Source organism: Eubalaena glacialis, chromosome 18, assembly GCF_028564815.1.
Source record: "Eubalaena glacialis isolate mEubGla1 chromosome 18, mEubGla1.1.hap2.+ XY, whole genome shotgun sequence".
Lineage (NCBI taxonomy): Eukaryota > Metazoa > Chordata > Mammalia > Artiodactyla > Balaenidae > Eubalaena > Eubalaena glacialis.
In genome coordinates, this window is record NC_083733.1 from 13,409,940 (window position 1) to 13,437,489 (window position 27,550).

General features: G+C 46.8%; 1 protein-coding gene across 4 annotated transcripts; it reads right to left on the minus strand.

Moving 5' to 3' along the window:
• Positions 1–26,438, minus strand: AARS1 (alanyl-tRNA synthetase 1). 4 transcript variants are annotated; one of them, XM_061174339.1, is made up of 22 exons: positions 26,299–26,438; positions 25,867–25,945; positions 17,533–17,697; positions 14,938–15,126; positions 14,474–14,619; positions 12,243–12,434; positions 11,587–11,731; positions 11,093–11,238; positions 10,351–10,459; positions 10,046–10,196; positions 9,207–9,331; positions 8,625–8,769; positions 7,251–7,429; positions 6,441–6,554; positions 5,153–5,359; positions 4,465–4,649; positions 3,124–3,232; positions 2,337–2,450; positions 1,665–1,784; positions 1,455–1,541; positions 935–1,048; positions 1–527 (listed from the first exon to the last, which is right to left on the minus strand). In XM_061174339.1, the coding sequence occupies exons 3-22, from the start codon at positions 17,674–17,676 to the stop codon at positions 342–344; spliced, it is 2,907 nt and encodes a 968-aa protein (XP_061030322.1). In that variant the 5' UTR covers positions 17,677–17,697; positions 25,867–25,945; positions 26,299–26,438; the 3' UTR covers positions 1–341. The 4 variants fall into 4 exon arrangements, with proteins under 4 accessions (XP_061030322.1, XP_061030323.1, XP_061030324.1 ...); XM_061174340.1 differs by lacking the exons at positions 25,867–25,945; positions 26,299–26,438 and adding an exon at positions 21,105–21,157; XM_061174341.1 differs by lacking the exons at positions 25,867–25,945; positions 26,299–26,438 and adding an exon at positions 20,965–21,069.
• Between the last annotated feature and the right edge of the window lie 1,112 nt (positions 26,439–27,550).

Below are 27,550 nucleotides of genomic sequence, written 5' to 3' on the forward strand. Positions count from 1 at the left end.
TTATCGAGTATTGCACATGGTCCTTTTATTCTCTGCAGCAAAAACGATTCCTCCCTGCAGGCCCAGAGCCTTGGGTCTGCAGAGAACTCTACAGACACAATCCTGGGGTAGTGGTTCTAGACAGATGGCGCTGATGTGCTCGGGGCAGAAGCGTAACGTGGGAATTGAGTCACAGGCTGGCTCCCAGGTTAAGTTCCAGTTACTGCTGGGTTAGGAGGACAGATGGGGCTGTTTAAAGGTCCCCAGATTAGAATGCCCTTGTGGGGGATGGAGCGCTCCTGGCTGGATGGATCCATCTGGGTGTGGGGGAGATGCCTCCTCATGGAAGCCGCCCTTCCGCCTCAGTTCTTCACATCTCCCAGGTGGAACTGGGCAAAGGAGGTGGCCAGCTGCAGCGCCTCCTGCAGGCAGCCCACGTTCTTGCCTGTGGCCTGAGCAGACACATCTTTGCCACCACCTTTGCCATCCATCAGACCTGACACCTGTTGCACCCACTCACTGGCTTTCAGGCCCCGGTTGGCTGCAGTCTAGAAGACAGGAAGGAGAAGTGGGGGTCAGGATAGAGGACGGGATTGAGGGAGACAAGAAGAGGGGTGGGATGGAAAAAGGATGGGGGAGCCAGACACCCAATCCTGCCCTGGGTGATGCTGCCAGAGCTAAGAGAGATCCTACAGTGGGTACGACAGCCAGGGCGAGGCATACCGAGTAGCAAAGCCAGCACGGTTAAACATATCCACCAGGGAGGGGAGAGCCTGAGGGGAAGGGGTGCTGGGGAGGTGACAAACAGGTGAGCAGGAAAACGGCCACTTCTAACAGGGGTTGCACAAACACACATGGGTCTTGGCAAACAGGTGTAAGAAGAACCGAGCTCCCTGAGAAAAGCTATGGCCACTGGCACGGAGCTGCTGTGAGCAAGACTGCAGGGCACTCTGACCTGGGGGACTTGACACAAGCATGTGATCTTGCCAGCCTCATTATCCACTGTGAAGAGCATGGCAGACGTCTCAGGGGAATGCGTCTTGAAGAGCTTCAAGGCTTCGTTCAGGGCCTGTGGGGAGAACCTGGCATCAGGCCATGGCCCTGGGGAAGGGGGCCACGCTCTCCACAAGTGCAGCGCGTCTGCAGAGCTCAGTTCTCAGAGTGCTCCCACCCCCTACCCCCTTCTAAGAGCAGGTGCTGGTCCCGGGAGCCTGGATGAAGGACTAAGCACAGGGCCTCGCCCACGCTCTGGCTCGGAGCTTCGCCTTCCACCTCGAGGAGCCACAGCTCTCCAGCCACCAGCTCTCTCCATGGCTCAGCCCAACCTCAGTCCCAGAGAGTGGGCCGTCAGGCAACTACTCTGCTCAGAGCCACAAGGTTCCCACTTCAGCCACCAGAAGGCTGAGACCCCGAGAGGAGGAGACAAGCAGCAGACAGGCACAGGGCGGTGCCATGGAGCCCCAACCCCGGCTTGCCTTGGCCGAGGCACCGCTCTCCATCTCCAGGATGACAAGGGGCTGGTTGGGGCTGCTGTCAATGAGCTGCTTTGTCTTCTCCAGCACCTGCAAGGAAGGAAGTCCAGAGGAGAGGCCTCAGGTCAAAGGCTCAGACTCTGAAACCCAGAGAGCAGTCTGCACAGCCTTTGCTGGGTAAATCCTCCCGGCTCCTGCACCGCCAGGACTCACCCGCTTCTGGACATCGGCTTTGTTAGCCCGGTCTAGGTCATCCATGATTTTCTTCAGGGATTTGAGATTCTCCCGGAATTCATCCTTCTGCCACTGAGGGATGACTGCGGTGGCCAGAGCCTGGAACCAGAACAGGAACACCCCTGGGAGCTGGGCCACGAGGAGCTAGGATGTGAGCCCACCCCACCCTTCTGGCTTCTGACACTGATGTCCCCCAACCAGTGTCCAGAAGGAGCGAGAACACAAGAACAAAAAGGAATCCACGGGCCTTGAGACCAGTCACTTTATGAGCAACTGCATCAGTTGTAAGGAGCAGGACTAGAGAGAAAGGGGCAGAATAAAGAGAGCTGGGATCCTCTGTTAGACCTGGTCCCCCCAAGGCAGTGAACACAGCCTGTGATGGGCTAATGGGAAGCCCCCGAATATTAACAAACACCAGGAGACCTGGAGACAGTGGGCTCCCACAGCGCCTCTCCCACCCCCCTCAACACCAGTGCCCACTAGTGCTCAGAAGGGGCTGCCCTGCCACCGGCAACGGGGGCAGCAGCTGGTTCCAGGGGTCCACAGGCCAGGATCCGGGAAGTCCCCTTTGCAAGGTTGCCGGACAACAGAAGTCAGTCCAAAGGCCCACTGCACCGAGAACCAGGACCTGAGGAGGGAGGCCGCCCTTACCTCACCGAGGTCCGCGATCTCCCTCTGCACGTCCTTATTTGGCGCAGTCTGGGCCTTCACTTTGGCCTCCGTGACAGAGAGAGATTTCTTCAAGCTCTCCGCTTTCCTGAGCGCCTGGGAGGAGGACAATCAGAGTTGTAAACTGTGGGTCAGGCAACTTTCAGCTTCACGACTCTGTCTGTAAACGGTGGCAGACACTGATGGCAAGCTATGGAACAACACACCCCCAGAACACCAGAACTTTCTCTTCCTGCAGGAGCAAGTGTTTGCAGCCTCGTGCCCCAGAAAGGCGCACCCTCCTCACACCTGGCCAGCGGACCTCAGGTTCAGGGGCTGACGGAGAACTCATGAGCCAGGAGCCCTTCCCACCTATGAGATCATCACTCCTCAAGCCTCGGCACACATCAGGCGTGAGCTACAGTCCCCACCCCCAGAGCAACTGTCCCCGTACTCCATGCGTCTCAAACTGGGTACAAACCCCTAGGGAGATGTGGCTAAGTGCTGGGGGCACAGAAGCCACAGCAAAACTATGGCCTACCCTCCTAGACACAGACATCTTATGGCAGAATTTACCTATATTTTAAAAGATTAAATGTAAGATAGCTAGAACGTTTCCTTCGGTGCTGGCTTTCTTCTGCCAGGCGGGGTAACGGGACGACACTCTGGAGGGAGTGCTGTACCTCCGATTCTGACCGCAACGGCCACGTGACCATCGGCACTGTGGATCCACAGATTGGGCCCCTCTTGCCTTGTTCAAGTAAGCCACAAACCAGCCTGACCTGCTCACCTTCTGGGCTTCGGCACCTGTGACAGCAACAATCCTCCGGATGCCCTTGGCAATAGCTTCTTCACTCACAATCACAAAAGCTCCCGCGTGACTCGAATTCTGCAGATGCCTGAATGGCAGAAGGCAAAGTTCATGGTCCTCACAGCACCCAGGAGCCCTTGGTTGGCAGGCAGGAGCCCTAAGTGGTAGTCACTCCCAGGGAAGCTCCCTCAAGGGGATGATGAGAAAAGGCCCTTCGTGTTTATTTCAGAACGCAGCTGTGGCCTGGAAGGGGCAGGCAGTCAGAGAAGGCCTGGCTGGGGCCGATACTGAGCAAGGCACCACGTTCCTGTGCCTCAGTTTTCTCATGCACGGAATGTGGATAGTTCTCCCTCACCGGACTGCTGCCTTCTGTCCCTGCTCAACAGCCTGACAGTATCGCTGGATTCCCTTTCAAGTCTTACCACAGCACCTCAGACAACCCCAGGGGCTCAGAGAACCTCAAATGCTCATTTACTCTCAGCCACTCCGCAAGGATGATGTAAAGTCTCCGAAAGCTGTTTCCAGTGCTCTAGAGAGTGTCATGTAGAGAGGTATTAAGGCAGATGTGGGACTCATTTGAAGGCCCAATTCTACTGGACAGAGGGAGGCCTGGAATGTGACCTCCCAGATCCCTACCCCATCCTCCACGCGCCCACCTACTCTCTGCCTGCCTGAGGCTCACAGGAGGCCCTGGATGGGCTCTACCATGGCCTTAAGAATGTTTTTTTCCCCCTGATTTCTTTGCAAGCAGGAACTTCCCAGGCCACCAGACGGTCCCAGAAAGACCCCAAGGGCTATGGAGGACTCCAAGTTGGCAGAAACATGTGGCTGCCCACAGCCAAACTGAGCCGGGTCTACCGTGGGGCCTGACTCAGGGGCTCTGAGACAATGAGGTTAATTCCACAGATGCTGCTCAAGCCTGCAAAGGGAACTATGTGACGCCCTGGGAATGGAAAGTGGCTAGGACCAGATCAGAAGCTCCAGGGCCCTGCTGAATCATGAATCCCCAGGCCTTCTGTCATCATCCGTCCAGGGAACGAGAGCAAGCAGCTGTAAGTGTTAAGATGACATTTTTCACCTTCCCTCCTTGGAAGAACATTTCATCACACACCCAGTAAATGTCAACGTCAGACACTGAGGGGTCTGATGGGAGCACGCAGGTGCTGATTCCTGGGAACGCTGTTTGGCAACTGCATTTCTGAGGACTCTGTTTCAACCTCAGACAAACGAGAGCTGGTCTAGCCTATCACCCACACCCTCTGAGGGTGACGCAGATTAACAAAAGGCAGGTCCGCCCACTGCTCCCCCTGAGGTACTCACGTTCCCCCACAGAACTCAACAGAAGTGAGCGAGCCAGCAGGACCGGAGGGGTCATCCAACAGCTCAGACACCGGGACCCCAATAGAGACGACTCGCACAGGGTCAGGATAGGTCTCATCAAACACAGCCCGCAGGCCCTGGATGGCTTTAGCTGCTGCCAGAGGACAATCCTGGGTGTAGACGGGCTGCCACGGAAAGAAGATAGGAAAAAATGCTGGGAAAAGATCTTCTCTGGAGGTGCAGTAGGAAGCAGCAGGGAGAGTGCAGTCTTGCAGGCAGGGCTCTGGGTTTCTGATCCCGGCTCTGCCCATCATGTGCCCTGAGCCTCCCAAAATAAAGCCCCATGTGTAAAGTCAAGGGGCTCAAAATAGGAATTTCCAACTGCTTTGTTAAACCGTGAACCAAATCTCAAATGGATGTGCTATATGTAAAACAGATTTAACTAAAAGAGCTCTGGTTGTCCTAAGGAAAGGGCGGACCAAAGACCTCCCTGAGGCCCCCACTGAACACCAGCACTGCCCCCTACCCAGCACAGTTAAGAATCACTGCTTTGAACACGTGTTCACAGGACAGACTATGGCTCGACAGAGTGAGAGCATCTGGGCGGGGGCGGCTCCGTACATAGAAAGCGATGGTGCAGGAAGGAGTGAAGTTCATGACCCAAGAGCTCACATGTAACGCAACCTACCTTGGCGGCTTCAATCATCTCGTTTGCAATCTCCTCGGCCTTCTTGATCTGTTGGGTGGACATGGCTCCCTTGGCGGTGAAGTCAAACCGAAGGCGGTCAGGAGCAACCAGGGAGCCTCTCTGGTCAGCCTCCCCAAGCACGGAACGCAGGGCGAAGTTCAGGATGTGAGTGGCTGTGTGGTTGCTCATGACAGGCCTCCGTCGGGGCTATAAAGGGCAGAGCAGGCTGGTGGAGAGGTCTGCAGCAGACTGCTGGTCGGCCCCCAGTACCTGCTCTCCCCTTCTTCCCAAGTACTAGAGTTTTTAGTTGGACCCATGGCTGCCCAGAATAAAGCCTACAGCTTCCCTGGCCGCTAACTGTGGCCATGTAACTAAATTCTGGTCAGTGGGCTGTGAGCAGAAGTGATGTGTACCCTTAAAGGAACACACCCTCCCCTTCCTCTTTCCCACTGTCTAGAACAGGAGTTGGCAAGTTATGGCCTGTGGGCCGAACCCGTCCTGCAATCCATTTTTATAACTAGGTTTATTGGAACATAGCCACACCCGTGTTTACGTATTGCCTACGGTGCTTTTGTGCCACAACGGCAGAGTCGAGTAGCTGTGATGGAGACAGTATGGTTCAGAAAACCAAAAATATTTACTATCTGGCACTTCACAGAAAAAGTCCACCAACCCTGGCCTAGAAAATGGATCTGACAGCTACCTTCTTGGACCATGAAAGCAAAGGCAACGCCCCAGGAATGATGGTGGAACAAAAGCAAGGAAGAGCAAGGCCCTGTGACTTTGTGGGGAGGGCCTCTGCATCAGCTCAGACTTTCAGGTGAGAAACACATTTCCGTCCTGTTTTATGCTACTATTATTTTGGAGCTCTGGCACATGCAGCAGAACCTATTTCTTAATACAGGATCCTTGGCTCCTGAAGAAGTATTTGAGGTTAAGCTGGAGAAAGGCAATCCGTGAAAATGAAGCTATAGGATCTCAACTGAAATCACTGTGGTCTAACTTGGGAACAGATTTAACTCTCATTGACATCCCTCAAAATTTACTTCTGCACCTTACACGCAATCATCTACTTATAATTTCACTTAGGAGGGACAGTAATGATGGACCAATTTAAAGCCAGAGGAGGAGATGAATTCCTTTCACAACCTGCATCAAATCACTATGACGTGCACTTTAAACAACTCTTGTAATTCTACATGCCAGGTACGCCTCAATAAAGCTGACATTTTTTTTAAAAGGAGAAGGAGAGATGATTACTAACCAGCCTAAAGCAACTCAAACTCACCTCATCAATAAACAGCCGGACCCGATCCCCCACCTTCAGGTTGCCATAGATTGTTCCTATGTGCAGGACATAGCCTCCTCGGACCTGAGCGTTCTTCACCGTAAACTCAGTTTTCTAAGAGGAGTCAAGGAGGAGACCAATACATAAATAAATCCAAATACATATGTGTGTGTATATATGGATATATATAAATACATATAAATGGACATAAATATGAATTCTCCCTTTATGTACTATACACACATACCATTAATACCATTATATATACATACATACATATATATATCGACCACTATATAAATATTTATCATTACAAACACACAACACTTTAAATATGTAATACATGTGTATATATACACAGACACAGACACACACACACTCTCCATTAAGGAGCATCTTAGAGAATTAAAGCCATTGTAAGGAAGCTCAAGCCCAAGAGACTAGGCAACTCATCCAAGACCGCAGAGACAGCAGTGGCTGAGCTACAGGCCACGTCTTCTATGAGGATGTCTGCCCTCCAGAGAGCTATCTCTCCTTATTTACAAGGAAAGCCTGGAAGAACCAAGGGTCAACCTAAGCAGCCTGGCTGCAAGGATCCTGCTACAAGGGGACCTAATGGCGACGAAAGCAACACAGTACAAGAAGCAGCTCCCTCGGCTTCAGAAACACTGACCACAGAACATGACCCAAGGTCGGTGGTGTCTGCCCCTCAGGGCTGGGAGCACCGAGGAGCCAGAGCAGCTGCCCGGGGCCCAGGCCCGGCCCTTTGCTGGGCCCCCACCCTCCACTAATGAAGAACTGTTGGCTCACGTCTTCGCTGCTGTCATCGACCTTCACCAGGTAGCCTTCGTCGTAGATCTGCCCTCCTTGCTCGGCATAGAAACAGGTCTTGTCCAGCACCACTCCACACTCCTGGCCCGTGGACACTTCCTCCACAAACATCTTGTCCCTGCGCAGAGCCATCACTGTAGCCACCGCACTCTCAAACACTGCATACAAGTGGAAAACACGGTTGATGACTTCATTCACACATTCTTAGCTGGCTTTTTTTTTTTTTTAAGTTATTATTCGGGGGTGGGTTTTTTGGTTTTTTTGTTTGTTTGGTTTTTATTATTTATTTATTTATTTATTTTTGGCTGTGTTGGGTCTTCGTTTCTGTGTAAGGGCTTTCTCTAGTTGTGGCGCGCGGGGGCCACTCTTCATCGCGGTGCGCGGGCCTCTCACTGTCGCGGCCTCTCTTGTCGCGGAGCACAAGCTCCAGACGCGCAGGCTCAGTAGTTGTGGCTCACGGGCCCAGTTGCTCCGCGGCATGTGGGATCTTCCCAGACCAGGGCTCGAACCCGTGTCCCCTGCATTGGCAGGCAGATTCTCTACCACTGCGCCACCAGGGAAGCACCTCTTAGCTTTTATCGGATTCTATTTCTCAAACTCTCCTTAGGTCCTAATTGTCTAATTTCATGTTGGAAGAAGCCTATTAGACTCCACAAAAGGGCTTAACATGCTGGTTTTCTACTGGAGAATATAATACTCAGTAGGGGTGACCAACTGTCCCGGTTTGCTTGGGACCAAGGGATTTCCCCGGGTATGAGGAAACACTGGGACAATTTCAGTGTCAACACTGGGACAATTCTGGGAAAATGGGACAGATGGTCACCCTGTGAGCTACTGAACAGAAACCTGGTGAATTTGATTAGTAGGTATTTAAGAGTAGTAATAAATTCCCTACTCCAAGGTCAATTCATAAGGAATGTATTCCTTTTGTGGGCTTCCTTAGATAGATTTAGGTATCTCTGCTGGAGCAAAAAAAGCAAAAACATGTAGCGCCTGTATATTTCTTTTGAGTGGTCTTAACTTTAGAATGCTACTATCCCGATGCAAAATTCAACAGCCACTGTGAATTTTATCAATCAATGTCATTTTCCTTGTTCCTGCAAGATGTTGCAATTAGGGAAGACTGGATATAAGGTACAAGGAATCTCCTGGTAAATTTCTTTTTTTACAACTTCCTGTGAATCTATAATTATTCCAAAATAAATAGAAAGTCAATCACCAAGGGTCTCTCTGAATATAAAATTACACAGCATGACTATACAGCACTGCACGCAAGGCTACCATGGATATCCTGGGTTCCTAATCTTGAGACTCATTGCTTGAAAACCACCCCAGATGAGCACACTAACATACCGTAGCTCCCACTGGAGTCCGAATGGTAATTATACTTTGGGGAATCATCTGTTGCCTCCAGACCCTTTTCCCGGAGCTCTTCAATAGCATAAATGTCCAGCATAATGAGGTCTTCCCCACCAGCTCCCTTGCCCTGTGATTTCAGCTGCCAGTAAGAGAAATAAGCATAAGTTACCTCAATGTCAAAGAAAAAGAACTCTGAAGGACTTGAAATTGCTAAACTATGCCCAATGTAAAGCTCTAAAACAGAGTTTTTTGATCTCAGCACTCCTGACATTTGGGGCCAGGTAACTCTTGTTCTGGGAGGCTGTCCACTGAAGGATGTTGAGCAGCAGTCCTGGCCTCTACCCACTACAGGCCAGTAGCATCCATCCCCAGTTGTGAAAACCAAAAAATGTCTTTATACGCTACTGCCAAATATCCCCTGGGGTAAGGGGGGCAAACTGCCCCCACTTGAGACTCACTGGTCTTGGGAAAAACAGAATTTCAAAGACTTTAATGGAAGGAAACTCTTTCTTGCCTTGCAGCCAAGTCCTGCCTTGATTGGTGCTGAGTTTCTTGCTCACTCCCCAAATGCTTTACCTGAGCCAGCTTCCTCTCCTCTTCAAAGCCATCCATATCTACCACCAGGCCCTTCTCTTCAGCAATCAGTCCAGTAAGATCCACTGGAAACCCATAGGTGTCATAGAGGAGCCAAGCAGTGTCCCCTACACAGCACAAAGGAATCACATAAGAATGACAGGGATGGCCCCCCCTTCCTTTCCATCCCGACCCCTTCCCAGGAGGACACTGGCAGTGACAGGAGGGATTAAAGAGCCAGGTAAGTTAGTAATGGTTCTGTGTATCCGTCAGAAAATCCATCAAATCTTTTGCAGTCAACCTGGGGGAAGCACAAGAGGTCCCTGGAAAAGTTCTGTTTCTTAATCTGAACCCAAGTGTGTTCAGTTTGTGGAAATTCATCAGGCTTTCACCTTTAACATTATATTATACTTCCATAAAAAGTAAAAACTTTTGGAATGAATTTTCCTGTCTGGTAAAAAATTAAAGTTGTAAAACACTATATACTATTCGTTCCCATTTTTTGCTTGCGCACGCGCACATACCCCTATATACGTTTGTATGCAAATACAGAAAAGTCCTGAATAGTTATACAACAAACTCTAAAGAGTTGTGACTTCTAAGAAATGAGTTTGGGAAAGAGGATTTTCACTTTTTACTTCTGTACTGTTTGAATACTTTGCCACAATAATATGTTACTTTTATAATCTTACTATAAACCCCATTTTACACCAAAAGCGGTCTAACCAAGCTATGCTCAGCCTTTGGAGACACAAGAGTCCACTGTCAGTTTGTGAGAAAGGGCTTGCCTCTTCCAGAAAGATGAACCAGCCTATTGAAGAAAGGAACAAACCGGTCCTTACCGGGAATGGTTTTGCTGTCTCCCAGGCTCTGAATTTTCCTGTCCAGGATGCGACGCCCTCTGCTGAGCGTCTTGAGAAATTGCACCTCTTCTTCATTAATGATGTCCTTCACCATATCTGGGTCCTTCTTTAGCTCAGGAAATGCATCTCCCTGGTAAATGGGAAACACAGATATGAGCCCAATGAAGGCAGGGACTATACTATGACTCCTCTAAAAATTCTCATTAACAGTGTGATATCTCCCACTCTACACCTTTTAAGGTATGTGCTTCAGTACAGAAGAGGTGAACAGGAAATACACCTACCAGGGACTGGACGACAACATCTGCTAATGTAGCAAAGAAACCCCTGCTGGCGTTGAGTTTCTCATGGCAGTATCGAACAGCCCGGCGGAGAATCCGTCTCAACACATACCTGTAAGAGGCAGAACCCAGTCTCCTGCTAGACAACATTCCCAGCCGAGCGTTTTGTAGTGGGTCCTCTGGAATTCTACCCAAGCAACATGACCAATTTTTTGTCTTTCTCTTTCAGATTCTTTCTTTTATCCTAAGCCTGCTTTTTTTTTTTTTGCATTCCCCCAAGGTCATTAACATTAATTCCAGCATAAAACTCAGTAATATATCCACAAATATGCATCAAGGATAACCTGGGATAACCTTGGTTTATTTTCCAAGCTTGTTCTGCTGAACCAGAGATGGAGGCAAGAAGTACAGACCAGACGGCCAATTTGATGCCCACAATCCAATCCCAGGTCCTGGCTGTCAGTAATGAAGTTGCCTGGGGTTCATCAGTATCTCCCCTGCCCCTGCCAATATCTTATCAGACAACCTTAAATACAATCCTTATCATCTTGTACTTGGCAGCAGAAATTTAATATAGTGAACTCTTCAAAGTGAGCTGAAACTCCCTTTATCCCTAAAAAAAATAAAAGGATCCCTCCAACTACCTAGAAGACAAACAATAACGAAGTATGGTGTTAAGTTCCACAGAGAGCCATAAAACTCAACAGCGTCAGTCCTAACCCTGCCCCACGTGTAACACACTTACCCCCGCCCTGTGTTGTCAGGTCGGCCACCATCAGCCAGGGCCACGGTGATGGTCCGAGCGTGGTCGGCCAGCACCCGGTAGGCCATGTCGATCCCATCAGCATCATCAGCACCAACCTTCCCAGTGTATGGCCGAGCACCCGTGCCCTACAGATAAAAACCAGGAGGCAGCTCATCAGGAAGCAGCCCTTCTAGTGTTGCCTCACCCTAGGAGGTTCAGAGAGGACTGACGGGGCATAAAGAGAAAGGATGACCCTCTTGCCAGATCCTATAACCCCAAGAAAGGTAACAGGAGCAAGAGTGAAGAGCCTCCAGCTAGGCCCCTGCACACAATAAAATACAGTGCCTTGTGCTTAGACCCCTGTGTTATTAACAATGAAGTTGGTAGATGGTCACAGGTACCCTCACCTGGCAGAGCATATGATTGTTTTATCTTTGACAGTACTAAGGGTCCAGCCTGGAAACCTCCACAGAAGTCTGCAATAGGACCAGTACCTTCTGAATGGCTTCAAAGTAAGGGACAAAAAGGTCAGTGTCATAGTTGGACATTTTATTCTGCAGCACAGACACCAGTCGCTCCAGGCCCATCCCTGTGTCAATGCTTTTCTTGGGAAGAGGTTTCAGAATGCCATCGGTTTCCCTGCAAGATCCAGAGAAAGAGGAGGATGAAACATGGACTCAGGCTGCCACCTCTCCCTACTGGGTAGAACTCACTTTGCAGTTTGCAGGCTGTGATTATTTGCCATTTGCCTCTGCCTGTTTTGGTGGGAGGAGGGGAGTGAAGGGAGAAAGGGAAGAAATACTCTGGGGTTCATTAAGGAGTGAGGCAAGCTTCAAGGAAATGAGCTTTAAAACAGCAGTTCAAATTATAGCAAAAATGACATTATAGGAATAGCCCTTAAGCAGGTAGTATGTGGAATAAAACTAGTTTATAAAAGAATAGGCCCAGCCCTGTCCCAGAGATCAGAGGGAAAACCTGAGAAATAAAATTGAACAAATGTCCACAAGATCCCATGATGCCTTTAGCACTGCCCCACTGTCCCCAAAGACAAGGATGGGAAGACAGTCGCGCGCTCTGAGTTCCTCTCGCTCTACGCAGCTTGAGGAAATGTGCTGCTCTTAGCAGGAACAGATCAGGACCCCAAGGCCACCTGTTATACTGGATGAACACGAGGTTCCAGATCTCTAGCACATTGGGGTCATCCTGGTTGACGAGGTGCGCCGCATCCCGACCACCAATCCGGTCATAGTGGATCTCACTGCAGGGACCACAAGGGCCCGTGTCACCCATCTCCCAGAAGTTATCCTTCATGTTGCCTGGGAGGATTTTGCTGTCATCCAGCCTGCAGAGAGCGGGAAGATAAGCCCAGTTATAGCTAGTAACAGGATTCTGCACAGACTTGCATCCACCAAAAAAGGAGATCCTTGTGCATTTCTAGAAAGAAGGCTCACTCTTTGGCAATTACTAGTGCTGAGTCTGCATTCAAATCCTGATAAAGAAGCAGAACATGATTCTTTTCAAGAGTGACTACAACAGAATACAAAATGCACATATGCTGTGATCATAAATAAAAACATGTAAACATATAGATAAGGCCTAGAAAGGAACACATAAAAATGAAAACGTTTATGCTGAATATGACCAGAATTTACCTATCTGTCTGTCTATCTATCTATCTATCGGCCACCCGGCTTGTGGGATCTTAGTTCCCTGATCAGGGATGGAACCCATGTCCCCTGCAGTGGAAGTGCGGAGTCCTAACCACTGGACCGCCAGGGAATTCCCGACCAGAATTTAAACAAATTTCTTTGCACGTTTCTTTGCAAATGTTCCTTCATTTTTATAAATGAAAACAATTATATTATGACAGTGTAAGTGTTGAAAAAAAGCAGCTGATCATTTAAAGTCACCTCTCTATGCCCCAATTCAGTCATCTGTCTTTTACCCTAAAATGATACCAAAAAGAATTTAATAAGGTTAAAACATTTCCAAAATATTGACTCTGCTGAGAGTTGCTAGATAACAGAGCACTCAAAAAAGATTATGCTTGCTTGAAAACAAAGTACAGATATATACAAGCCAAGTAAAACAGGATTCAAAAAGTCAAGATTAGTATTTAAGTTTCACATGTGTTACTACTCAAAACATCCAAGTACATTTAGACTATAGAGTCTAACCAAAGAGGGATTTCAGACCAAGTACAAGGGGAAGCTGGATTGGAATAATATACCTGGAGTAAAAGTAATTTAAAAAAAAAAATTAAAAATAAAGGAGGGCTTCCCTGGTGGCGCAGTGGTTGAGAATCTGCCTGCCAATGCAGGGGACACGGGTTCGAGCCCTGGTCTGGGAAGATCCCACATGCCGCGGAGCAACTGGGCCCATGAGCCACAATTACTGAGCCTGCGCTTCTGGAGCTTGTGCTCCGCAACAAGAGAGGCCGCGATAATGAGAGGCCCGCGCACCGCGATGAAGAGTGGCCCCCACTTGCCGCAACTAGAGAAAGCCCTCGCACAGAAACGAAGACCCAACACAGCCATAAATAAATAAATAAACAAATAAATAAAACCGAAAAGTTTAAAAAAAATAAATAAAGGAGAAGTAGCAGTGCTTAAGTATATAAAAAGCTATGCGCTAAGGGACAAGAGAGTTTAAGTAAAAAGAACAAGAAAATGAGACAAGGACATCATGGGCATTCTTGTTATCTACAGGGGAACATCACTCCACAATCAGATTCCTCTTGATACACAGCTTCATAAATTCTATTATGTTCAAAGCCCAGAACACATATCGCTCATCTATCATGTTACCTTTTATGCTATGTGATTTTATATTAGAATTATATTATGTTAAAAAAAAAAAAAAACAACCCACAACTTCCTTTGTCCTAGACCTGTTTGACGCCACTACATTTCTATAAGAAATAAACTGTTTCATATCAATACACTCTGTTGAAAAAGACACACACATACACACAGGGCTACAGAAATATGAAAAAAGGCCTGAAAGACTCTATATGGGGTATCAAACTATTAACAAGGACTAATGTTAGGGATCTTCCATTTCCTATTTTTTACATTTCCCTATAGTTTGAAATTTCACAACATATGCACTCTATGTACAATTTCTAAAAATATATAAAAAGCAAAAAAAAATGAGACTCTTTATGTTGGCTTTCAACGACAGAATGATCAAGTAAACCTACTAAGAAGCAACGGATGCACCAAAGGATAATTACTCCCAGTCACCTCCACCTCCACATACACACCCCGATATAGGAAATGGCGATGCACCCCAAGTCCTAAGACCCCACTCTGGCACTGAGTGTAGGAACCATTTTATTCCTCCATACTCATACTCTCCACATGCGAGCTACATTCTTACCCCAAGTTGTGCCAGATCTGTTTGCACTCCAGGTCTGGTTCTAAGCCGGCTGCTTCATCCCCGCCAAAGTAAGTAACGTAGAGTCTTTCAACTGGAATGCCAAACTCTTGGGTGAGAAGTTCTAGAGCCATCTTACATGCCAATTCCTACAAAAAGATCAAAAAGATGTGGAATATGACCAAACCAGAATCTATTTAATATGAGTAGGAGAGGTCCAATACAGTATCTTCACCATAAACAGTCAAATTTACACAAGAAATCCACACGTAAACTGAAATCATAAAATTACAGGTACTGCTTCCAAGAAGTCTTAGAATTGATAAATGTCCTTCACTTCTGAATCTCCTAGATGATATTTTGTATCATGAAACAAGCAAAGTTAGAACCCATTTCCCTCCGCAGAAATGACTGTTTTGCTCAAAATCCCTTTGATCTTTGCTCAAAGATCTCCTCTTTGAACTTACCTTGAAGTAATCTCCAAAAGACCAGGAGCCCAACATCTCAAAGAAGGTGTGATGATAGACATCCTTGCCCACATCGTCCAGGTCATTGTGTTTGCCCCCAGCCCGGATGCATTTCTGGGTGTTGGCAGCTCTGCTCAGCTTTGCCATAGGGTGAGATGGGTCAACAGTATTCAGAAAGATGGGTTTGAACTAAAAAAGAAAGGGAACATTTCAACTTTTAAAGAGCTGCTGTTATATCAGGTGGTTACATGCTGGCAGGAAGAGAACACACATAGACCATTCACTTCCGGATGTGATTAGCCTGCAATACAGAAACTTATCAGAGGCAGGTGGCCCTGTGGGCTGCAGCAGAGGCAGCCTGTCTTGGAGCAGCTCCTCCCTGGTCCTAGTTCTCCAACGGTCTCCACCACTGCCAGTAACACCAACTGCGCAAAGCAAAGCCCTGCCAGATCTGGGATAACAGTCAAGGTTGATGCAGTGAAACCTGTGCTTCCTCTCAAGTCTCTGCAGTCAGGGCTTATACCATCTTTCTGGAAGAACTTATTCTAAAACCAATGTGCCGGCTTGGTAGTAAAGGTGATAAGGAAGAAAAAAATTTGAGACCTGTTAAGGGAGTAAAATGAGCACCACTTGATCACACTAAGTCACACTAGCTCCATAATCACACATGGCTGGTGTGTGATTAGATATAGAGTTACCATTGTTGCAGAAAGTACATTGTGCAGTCCTGCGCTAGACCGTAAACTCCTTAAAAGCAGAAACTATCTTACTTAGCTATTATCCAGCACCTAGAAAAGTACCTGAAAAGAATAGATGCTCAATAAATACTAATTCAAAATGTAAAAACAAACAAAGCAAAACAAAAAATACCACAAGGTATTTCTGATTAAGAGGCATAGAGCACATAAGCAAATGACTGTCTGGGTTCAAATCCACGCTCCAGCATTTACCAGCTTCGTGAGCTTGGGCACTTTACTTGAGCCTTCAGTGCCTCAGTAGGATGGCACAGAGTGAGGATTAAATGAGTGAATATACATAAGACATAGAGCAATGCCTGGCGTATAGGAGGTGCTACACGCAGGCTACTAGTTACTGTTATTCAGAGAATGTTTATAAACCTTGGACTCCATGGTCCTTCTGCCAAGTACATTCAGTTCATGTGGGAGAAGACAAAGCCTAGGTATGCCTGAGTAGAATAAAACTGTTCCAGTGTTCCAGAAAACTCACCACCTTGGAAGAGTCCACCTAAAATTAGTGCCCTCAATTCCAGGTGTATGCATGGGACTCACACAACTGAAAACACTTTTATAATTTCATGGTTCATGTAATACAGGTGGAAAATGTTCCCAGCGCCTCTAGTTTTCCATGCCAGAGAAGAGACCTGAGAGAAGAGAAAATGTCAACTTATCCCACAGTGAGGGGCATCCTAAGGGCTGGTGGGTCCACCGGGCTAAGCAGTCACCCAGAGAACCTCCAAAGGAAAGTCCTGAGGGCCCCATCTAACCTGAATCCACTTCCAGCCAATTAAATAGTTTTCAATGTCACAGGTATATTGAAAAACTCCTTTTAAACACCTTTATAAACTTGTGATGCTCTCATTACTTCAAGAGAAAATGCTTGTCTCCAAAAATAAAACTTTTAAATATCTTTTATAGTTCAATTGCCCCAAACACAAATCCTACTAACAAAGTTTCGTCAGCAGTAGATCCGAATTGGCATTCGTGGCAGTAGCTTCAAGAAAGGAGTTTAAAAAAAAAAAAAAAAAATCAATAAGACTGTGCATGGGACTTCCCTGGTGGCGCAGTGGTTGAGAATCCTCCTGCCAATGCAGGGGACACAGGTTCGAGCCCTGGTGCGGGAAGATCCCACATGCCGCGGAGCAACTAAGCCCATGCGCCACAACTACTGAGCCTGTGCCCTAGAGCCCGCTCGCCACAACTAGAGAAAGCCCGTGTGCAGCAACGAAGACCCAACGCAGCCAAAAATAAATAAATACATACATTAATTAATTAATTAAAGAAAAAAATAAGACTGTGCATGGTCTAGAATGGGAATGAAAGCAAAGCCTTAAAAGAATCCTGAAGAACTGACATTTTATAAAGAAAAAAACAAGGACAATGAAAAGATGAAGAAGAACCACAACAGCTGAGTTAACAAGTCTCTTCAGGGCTCAGCAAGATTAACCCAGCCTCTGATTTTAATAAAGCACAGCTTTTTCCTTAGGAAAAAAAAAAAGGCAAAACTTTACAGACTAGATGTAGGCTGTATTTTTCTTGAGAGACATACAAGTTTAATCCATGAGTATCAGGGTCTCTCATCATAATTACAAATAATGATAGTTAATATTCAAGTACCTACTTCAAATACTGTGCTAAACATTTTAAATGCATTATTTTATTTACTCCTCACTGCAACCTAAAGGCAGGCACTATCATTATTCCTCATTTCACAGGCAAAGAAACAGAGGTTCAACGACATAAAGTAGATTCTGCAAGATCACACAGGAAGGACAGAACTGGGATTCTGACTGACTCCAGGGCTGCTTTGCTGCCTCTGTGGACAAAAAAAGCCAAGGGGAAGGGAAAACATCCTTACCTGGTTCATGCCTGCGTTGGCAAAGAGCAAAGTGGGATCATCCAAAGGGATGGTGGCAGATGAGTGAACATAGGTGTGTTCATTTCTCTTGAAAAAATCTATAAAACGCTGCCGGATTTCACTTGCTGTTAGGGTTGAGTCCATCTCGAAAATAACCCTACGGAACTAACCAAAGGAAAAATGAAAGAAAATTAGGGGAATTGAAACTAAGAGATAAGTAAACATTACACAAGACTCCTAGCTTCTCAGGCCATGTCAAAGCAGGACACGGGTAAGCTGTTTGATCCTAAAACCTCTGTGTTGTAATGTCCAAGGCTAAAATCATCATCGAAGCAAAACTTGCTGCAGTAGCAGACAGCAACCCCACATGCTCTTCCTTCCCCGGCCAACCTCAATCTGTTCAATACACCAACACATTAAGCGGCGGAGGTGGTTTCTTCATGCATTCATTCACTGCAAAAATGTATGGAGCGTCCACTGTTCCAAGCCCTAGGTCAGGAATTAAGAAATGGGAATAAAACCTCACAGTTCAGTCTAGCAGAGGAGCCCCCTGGAGACGAGGGAGGCTCAGGAGACCCAGGTTCCAGTCCTAGCTCCAAGTCCTTAAGGGAATTACTTCACCAACAAAAGGGGGCCATAATAGATGAACTCTAAGGGCCCTTCCAGCTCTGTCTTAACCCACATGCCTAGAACTGTGCAAAGTTCCACTATCCCCAAAGCCAGGGCCTCTAGGTTTGGCCTGACCGTCTTGGGGAGGCAACAGTGGACCTGGGGATGGGTCCATCTGTACAAGGAACTGCCTTGCAAGTAGCAGGAATGTACCTGCCTCCACTTAGCTCCTCCAGAACCCAACTGCTAAACTGCTGCCTTCCCAGCTATTTGACTGCTAGGGAGTGAGGACGTTGTAGCCACACTGAGGAAGTAGAGCTCAAGAGCCAGTGAAAGAGAGAGGGAATCAGAAGAGAGGGAAATTAGGAATAAAACAGCTTTACAGTTTCAAAGCTCTTTTACATATATTACACGGCTTCTCTGACAGGCGGGTTAGAGAGAAGTGACAGGCCTTGGTAGAGAGTACCAATCACAGGCATGGAGTTGTAGTGCCATGTAGCACTGGGTGTCTAGAAAAATAGGAACCATCTCATTCACAACATTATCTAAAAGTCTCTAGAATTCTAGACCTAGCTCTAACCTTTAAAAAGTCACTTTGGGGACTTCCCTGGTGGCGCAGTGGTTAAGAATCCACCTGCCAATGCAGGGGACACGGGTTCGAGCCCTGGTCCGGGAGGATGCCACATGCTGCCGAGCAACTAAGCCCATGCACCACAACTGCTGAGCCCGCGAGCCACAACTACTGAAGCGTGTGCGCCTAGAGCCCGTGCTCCGCAGCGGAAGGGGCCACCGCGATGAGAGGTCCGCGCACCGCAACGGAGAGTAGCCCCCCCCGCTCACCGCAACTAGAGAGAGCCGGCACGCAGCAATGAAGACCCAACACAGCCAAAAATAAAAATAAACAAACAAACAAACAAATAAATAAATAAATTTATTTTTAAAAAAGTCACTTTGGGACTTCCCTGGTGGTCCAGTGGTTAAGACTCCGCGCTTCCAATGCGGGGGTCGCGGGTTCGATCCCTGGTTGGGGAACTGAGATCCACATGCCTCACAGCATGGCCAAAAATTTTTTTAAACAGTTAAATAAGTAAAAAGGCACTTGTCCTAAATTTGTTTCCTTTTTTGTAAAAAAGTAAGATCTACTCTGCCTACGCCACCTGGGGTGGGAGGCTCAAAAGCCATCCTGTATTTGGAAGCAACTTGTAACCTGGAACAAATTGGATACTATTACTTTACATCACTTAGCTCAAAGTTTTCTTCCTTCCTAGGAGGAAGATACAAAGAAAGATGTACACAGCGAACATGATGAGACTGTGACTCTTAGATTTATGTTTAATCACAATTTCAACTGATTTATTCACAACTCAATCAACTCATTACTCAAACAAAAAGCCCATTGGGCAAAAAGATGGTGAAACACTGGCAGACAGAGCCAAGGAGCTGACTAAAATCCCCACAGCTGAGGACTTTCTGTTCACGCTAAGGAGTCAAGGCTATGGTTTCTAGAAAGTTTGTCACACCACATTCTTCCTCGACCCTTCTCATCATGGCTCTCAATGAATATTAATCATGGTGGCAACAATGAACGTACGGTGCTAATTGTGACTGAGCAGCAACATCATAGCTGTTTCAGAATGTTCATTGCTCCTCCTCTAAATGTGTTACCTGAGGAAAATAAGCAGTTCCATTCCAAAAGACACATGAATTTTCCATCTTTGTTTATTCATTCAACGTATTGAATACATACTGTATTCTGGGAACCAAGATGAAAGAGAGTTCATGCCCTTAATAGGGAGATAGTCACAGAAATAACTGCAGTATGATGTAAACGGATCCAATATATTGCTGTTAGGCCCAATGGAGGCTGGGACTATTAAAGGCTGTGTCACCATCACCACTCATTCATTTATTCAATATAAATACACAGGAAGGCTATACTGGATACAGAGGTAGCACAAAGGAGGTCAGATTCCATTTCCCAGCAGGAATTGTAAAGGTCTTAAGTACCTTAAATCACACTGGCCTTTGGGTTTAAGGCTCCAGCCACTGGACCTTTCAACATGCTCTTCACTTGCCAGGTAAGCTGACTACCCTATTCTCCCTTTTTGCCTTTTCCTAGTTAATTTCTCATTGTTGGCATCTCAATTTCAAAGAGACTTATTTAAGGAAGTCTTCTCTTTCTTGATCAGATTCTCCCTATTTTATTCTCATAGCCCCAGGTGTCTCCCGTCATAATTTGCACATGCATTTGACAGCTGGAGGTCCATCTCCCCAACAGGCTGTAAGTTCCAGCCCAGTGGGAATCATGACTGGTGGTTTTTGCTCACCATTACGGGTATGTCCTCAGCATCCAGCACAGTGGTTGCTAAGTATTTCATGGTATAATTAATAACCCTTTAGTAGAGAACTGCGAATGAACTTAAAGCACACTGGAAACGCAGACCCTGAAAAAGAAATAGCTAAACGTGATGGAGCACGGAAAGTGCTTCTAGATGGGCCTGGACTAGTATCAGTTATTAGCTAATTTTAAGAATTTATGGAACGGCTCGCAGCCTGATTCCACCCGTCTTGACCACTCTACCCGCCCGCAACCCCGCCCGCCCCTAGGGGATTAAAACCAGGGGAGATAAAACCTCAGCTTTGGGCGGATGGTCAGCGACAACAGTGATCCTTCCAAGGTCTCGGTCCTCAGCAAGGCCACCCGAGGCTACTCCACCCCCAGCGCTCCAAGGGTCTGACAGAAGGCCACTCTCCAGCTGCCGTGTCGCCAAGCGGCTGCCTCAACCCCGGCTCCAGCCCATGCCCCCGTTCCAGAGGACTCACAGGGCCTGGCCTAGGGACCAAACGCCAAGCACAGCCGCTATCGCGGCGCCGTAGAACTCTCTCAGAGGTCAATCTGCTTCTCCCGAGGGTCGCAGTTCCTAACTCCTCCCTCAAAGCCCAGCGCCCGGAGCCACGGTTACCTGTTCCCGCAGACACACAGATGTACCAGCGCCAAACCACTGCCCTCGGCAGCACGCACCGCCCCGTCCAACCAGAGCGCGCGGATGGAAAGTGCCCCGCCGCGCTTTACCTTCCCGAGAAATTATTGGTCATCCGACATGCCAGTCAACTGGAGCACGAATCAGCTTATTAGTTGGTTTCTGGGAAGGCGGCTCTAAATCGGCTGATGCAATGGCAGGGAAAGAAGGGACTGGGGCACGTCACGTGACAAGTAAGGATGTGGACTTCTGGGGACCGACATTTTAGTATCCATACTCTAAATCCTAGTAGTTGACATGATTAATAAGGGGGAAATGGTGACGTGTGTTTGGTAGAGGTCAGAGCTCTTAGTATCTAGTTATGTTCGTTTTAGTTGCAGAATGGTATGCAGACCTCAGATTCTGATACGTTGTGCTCATGGATACACTTGTCCTTTAGACCTTCTTGGATTTGGTGTGGAAGAAATAACGTACTCTTTGAGAGACAATTAAATTGGCATTTGGTCCTCGATTTGCCTTTGAAAAGTAATAGTTAATGTTTATATGTGAGGCATTATTAAACATTTCCTACATTATTTTGTTTAGTTTTTAAACCGTGTATGAGGCAGGCCAACTGGCATACCTTTTACAGATGAGGTAACTGCCTTGCCTAAGTACACACTGAAAAGTAAGTTAAAGGGCCAAGACTCAAACCCGTTTCTGTTCAACTCCAAAGCCCATGACCTAAACCTCTCCACTATTAACCTACATCATCTTGTATATCTAAATGCAAGGGTATAAAATTGTGCTGCTGGTCATAAGTGGGTTAAAGATATTGTTACAGAACACAAGTTCATATGCCCCATGCACAGGGAGGCCAAACAACCCAAAAAGTGGGAATTTGGAGCAGAGAAAGGTTTATTGCAGGGATAAGCAAGGAGAACGGGTGGCTGGTACTCAAAAACCCCAAACTCCCTGATGATTTTGGGGGGGTTATGGTAAAATTTAGGGTGAGGGCTGCAGGGTGTGTGATGTTCTTCTGATTGGTTGGTGGTGAGGTAACACGGTAGTGCTCCAGCCTGAAGTTACCATCCCCCACCTGAGTGGGGGGCCTTAGTTCCTGCAGAAGAACTTAAAAAACGATATTATATGTATATTCCTTGAAGAGGAACCAGGACCCTACCCCAAGGCTGCACTATTGTTTCTTGACTGCTCTTCCCTTGTTTCTGCATTCCCTCCCTTCCCTGATTAGCAACTGTCTGAATCTGCCCTTTGGAACTCTGGGAAGGTCAAGGAGGCTGAATAAAACCTATTTCCGGGGCTTCCCTGGTGGCGCAGTGGTTGAGAATCTGCCTGCCAATGCAGGGGACACGGGTTCGAGCCCTGCTCTGGGAAGATCCCACATGCCGCGGAGCGACTGGGCCCGTGAGCCACAATTACTGAGCCTGCGCGTCTGGAGCCTGTGCTCCGCAACAAGAGAGGCCGCGATAGTGAGAGGCCCGCGCACCGCGATGAAGAGTGGCCCCCGCCTGCCACAACTAGAGAAAGCCCTCGCACAGAAACGAAGACCCAACACAGCCATAAATAAATAAACAACTAAATAAATAAAATTAAAAAAAAAAAAAAAAAGAAAAACTTTGAAATAGTTTAAAAAAAAAAAAACCTATTTCCTAGAAAGGCTTTTGTGCCCAGGACGGCCCCACAGGGTCCTGCTTGGTTTCAATACTTCAGAAAAATTTTACTCTTTTTATGTAAAAGAGCATGGTACACAAATAGAAGGTCAAGCTCAGAAGCTAGCAAAAAGTCACTGAATTTCCCAGTTCACAGCAAAGCATTAATAATCATCATCACACCTAATGTTTGTTGAGCACTTAGTATGCAGCAGACACTGATCCTCACAACAACCTTATGAGTTACTTTTATTACCTGCTATTAACAGCTGAGGAAACTTAGGCACCCAGAGGTTAAGACAGCTAAGGTCAAAACCAAGAGAGATAACGGTTCTGATCCAAAATGGCCCAAAATAGGTCTTCCCTGGTGGCGCAGTGGTTAAGAATCCGCCTGCCAATGCAGGGGACATGGGTTCGAGTCCTGGTCTGGGAAGATCCCACATGCCGCGAAGCAACTAAGCCCGTGGGCCACAACTACTGAGCACAGACTACTGACCCCGCGTGCCACAACTACTGAAGCCCACGCGCCTAGAGCCCGTGCTCCGCAACAAGAGAAGCCACTGCAATGAGAAGCCTATGCACCGCAATGAAGAGTAGCCCTCGCTCTCTGCAACTACAGAAAGCCGCTCAGCAACGAAGACCCAATGCAGCCAAAAGTAAATTAATTAAAAAAAAAAGATATTTAACAAAATGGCACAAAATAGCATATTTAGTCACAACAACCTGAGAAATGGGTCAGACTTTTGTACCCGCACATTTAAAATGGAGAGCCAAAATTGTACAAACTGTACTTTCAAAATAAAGTAATATTGGTTGTAGCCTTAATAACTTAGCTATGTTGCCATAGTTGTTGCTGTTAATATAGCACTTTCACTGACAAAAGAATTGAAGATAGATTAAAAAATGTTTTTTATTCCCCAGTGATTGGTTCAGTACACATGAAGAGAAATTGTTGAAGCCCAAAAGTCACATTCTTCTAAAAATGAATTTTCTACATGAATTATTCAGATAATTACCCAGTTCTCTATGATACTATTACCGAGTCCAAGCTCGCTCTGCTCGCCACACAACAGGCCAGTAAATCAGAGACGAGGTGTTGAGGCAAGGAATACGAGTTTATTCAGGAAGCCAGAAGACCGAGAAGATGGCAGACTAAAGTCTCAAAAAAACATCTTATTGGGGTGTGGATGCCAGTTTCTTTTATAGTACAGAGAGGGGGAGGAGATGAGGAAGTAAAGAAAAAGACCGAAAATTTTGCAAATATCCCCTGTAATGGCCAGCCTCTGGGAGGGAATGTGTTAATTTCTTATTTCTTGCAGCCATCCACAGGTGGACAGGGTCCGGATATTTTCCTGAACAAAGGCACTTTGGTTTAACATTCAGGGGCAGGGTTCCCTGAGGCAGGCCACTATGTACAGACAGTATCCTTTTAGTGAACAAAGCAGCGGAAAGCAAAGGTTAAAGTAAAAGAAACAGATCCAACATGTAGTCAGATTTGGCTCTTCCCTGTTACAATATTTTTCCCTGGCAGATAGTGTCAACTATATAATAGAAGGAAAACTATCTTAATGCAACATGCAAATTGTCTATTTTAGGAAACTACTAACTTATTCTGGGCTAATTGCTTAGGACTGTAGGTAAGAGTGAGTGCTATACACATGGCTTGCTCTGCAGTAGAATACTGGTTGAACCTTACCTGGGGGCATGAGGAAGATAGCAGGGGCTCAAGATAGTACAGCTAAAATACTTAGTTTTGGAAGGATGTAGTCTAACTCTTCCATGGCACCTAAGCTACTTTTATCATCTATAAAATGGACTTTGAATGTTCATTTATTTGCTATCAGGTCAAATGGGGGTGACTGAAGAGTTTTCAGACCATGAAGTACTATAGGAGTCACCTAGTGATTTCGGATGCATGCAGCAGTAAGCAGTAGCTTGCAGCAATTAACAGCGAGTGGTAGCTGGAAGCAAGATCTTAGTTCCCGGACCGGGAGTCCTAACCACTAGACCACAGGGGCCAGCGGCTAGGGCTTAGATCCCTAGTTCTTGCCTGCCTTGTCAAGAATGAATGCAGGCGAGGAGGCAGAAGGTAAAGAGAAAAGGAAAAAGTTTATTGGAAAAGCAAAGTACATGCAGAAAGACACATGGGCAAACTCAGAGAAAGAGTCGCGCCTTTGGGAAGTTCTTAAATTCTTTATAAAGGGGCAGTTTTCTGGGTCTTTGTCTTCCTTCTGGCCAGTCATCTTGTTTTGTTCTCCCCTGGCTAATTTGTCTCAGGACCCTCCCCTTAGGTGCGCACGCACCTCTCAGTCAAGATGGATCCCGACGTGAAGGTGTCTGGGAGAAGCAAGAGTCACCATGGCCTGGAGTTGTCCCCTGACTTTTGACCCCCAAGGAGGCTTTCTGCCCATGTGTAGTGTCTCCCTTGCCCCAAGGAGAGGCGAAGCGGAGATCCCTTGATCCTTTACTCAAACAAGGTTTTGCCCCTCTTTGTTCTTGCCATGACTGTTATCTTAAGGCATCCACAAGAGACAAAGCTTGGCTATCTCCCCTGTCCCTGTCATTGCTTCTATTTCAGAGCAAGCAGGAGACTGATTGTAAATGCCTAACCTGCAGCCCACCTATCTCCTGTCTCAGGAAATGCAAACAGGAGGCTAGTTTTAAGTATCCAGCCTGACCCACTTTTTTCTGTCTCATGAAATGTAAACGGGAGGCCAGTTGTAAATGTCTAACCTGGGGCCCATCTATCTCCTGCCTCACTAGGATCTTAAAATGCAGATCCCAATTTAGTAGGTCTGGAGTGAAGCCTGAGATTCTGAATTTCTAATAATCTCCCATGTGTTATCTGTGCTATTACTGGGGGATCACACTTGGAGTAGCAGTGGCCTAAACTAGAGAATGAGCTTCTTCACCTATTTGTTCAGAGGCAAAGATTAAAAAGTTTGATCTTACAGGGACTTCCTTGGCAGAACAGTGGTTAAGACTCTGCACTTCCACTGCAGGGAGAACGGGTTCAGGGAACTAAGATCCCATGTGCTGCAGAGCCTGGCCAAAGAAAAAAAAAGATTAAAAATAAATTTAAAATAGGGACTTGCCTGGTGATCCAATGGTTAAGACTCCGCGCTTCCAATGCAGGGGTGCAGAGGTTCGATCCCTGGTCGAACTGGGATCCCACTTGCAGCGCAGCCAAAAAATAAAATAAAATAAATAAAATTAAATAAAATATTCATTAAAAAATAAATTAAAAATAAAAATGTTTGATCTGGGGGGCAGGGAGGGGGGATGTGCATTCCTCATCTATTCACCAAGTGAGTGTCTCTTATGCGCTAGACCCTAGAGATCAAGATTAAGGAGAGCACTGCCCTGTCCTTATGGAGTTTCCAACCTAAGGTGGGAGCCTGACATTCGGCAAAACACAACTCGGTTTAAAAAACTCAAGGCGGGGGGAAGGGGGAAAAAAAAAAAAAGCTCAATACCCAAAGGCTACCCCTGTTGAAACGTAGACCTATCCTTTTGCACTTAGGTACCTTGGTGCGCATGCGCCAGGCTTGCCGTTCCCCTTCTCTGATTGGCTGGCGGGACTGGCTTCTAGGCCTCAGCCAATGAGGCTCGGGCTGTGAGCGGCCGTTGGCGGTGGTAACCGCAATGCTGAGGGGCGATGGCCTGGGCTGCTAGCCGGTTCCGAGGTCGCGCTGTAGGGCGCTTTCCGCTCGCCCAGCCTGTGGGCGACGTGAGTATCTGAGGGTAGAAACAAGACCTTTTTTTCCACGTTTAGGCTTCTTACCCGCCCCTACCCCGGGCTCGGACGGGAGAGGGGACAGGAATAATAATAATAGCGTATATTTAATCAAGCCTTCGCCAAGGGCCGGGCACTGGGCCGATGGCCCTTAATCTTGTGATGTCCTTGAATCCTCGAACCGTGAGATGAGTGCTTACCAGGATTTCAGAGGAGACAGGCTGCCTAAGGTCACGTGGGAGTAAATGCAGGAGGCTGAATTCAAATCCAGGTGCTCTTATTCCCTTGATTTCTCTCTCCACGCCCCACTTTGGGAACCAGTTTCCTTCTTACCAGGAGTCTCACATTGTGCAGGTGTTGGGGGTGGACATAGAAAAGTCTAGAATCCTGGGGCTTATTTTTAAGTTTTTTTTTTCTTTCTAAATAGGAAAAACTATACATACTAAAAGCATTTATGGGAAAGATAAGCACTAAAATTCAGGAGCGCTTCTGTCTCTTGGGATGGCATTGCAGGGGCTTCATTTGAATCTTAATTGTTTTATTTTTTAAGCCCTGAGGTGGGAATCTAGATGTCTGTTATAGTATTCCCTTTCCTGTTTGTCTGAAATACAATTTTAAAAGGAAAACACGCACATGGAAAAATTTTCAAAGGATTAACTGTACAGAATGAAAAGGAAGTCTCCTCCCACCCCAGACTTCTAGAGCCCCTCACTAGAAGCAGCCACTGATAGCAGTTTTGTGTGTATCTTATACATTTTCTGTAGTATGTACAAGCATATATGTGAGTTTGTTTTGTTTGCACAAGTGGATCCTATTGTATACAGTTCTGCACCTTTGATGGCTTATTTTTAACCTCATTAAACTTAAAAGTTCCTTAACCTCTTTTAGCCCTGTGATCAATATAATTTGGCAAGACATTCCCAGGGTTGCTTCTCACATGAGATGTAGGTCATGGCCTGCCATAATGCATATTTACCTTTTTCTTCTTGCACATCCTCACCTGTAGGGTCCAAAAAAATCTCCCCCAAATTAACCCTGTAAAG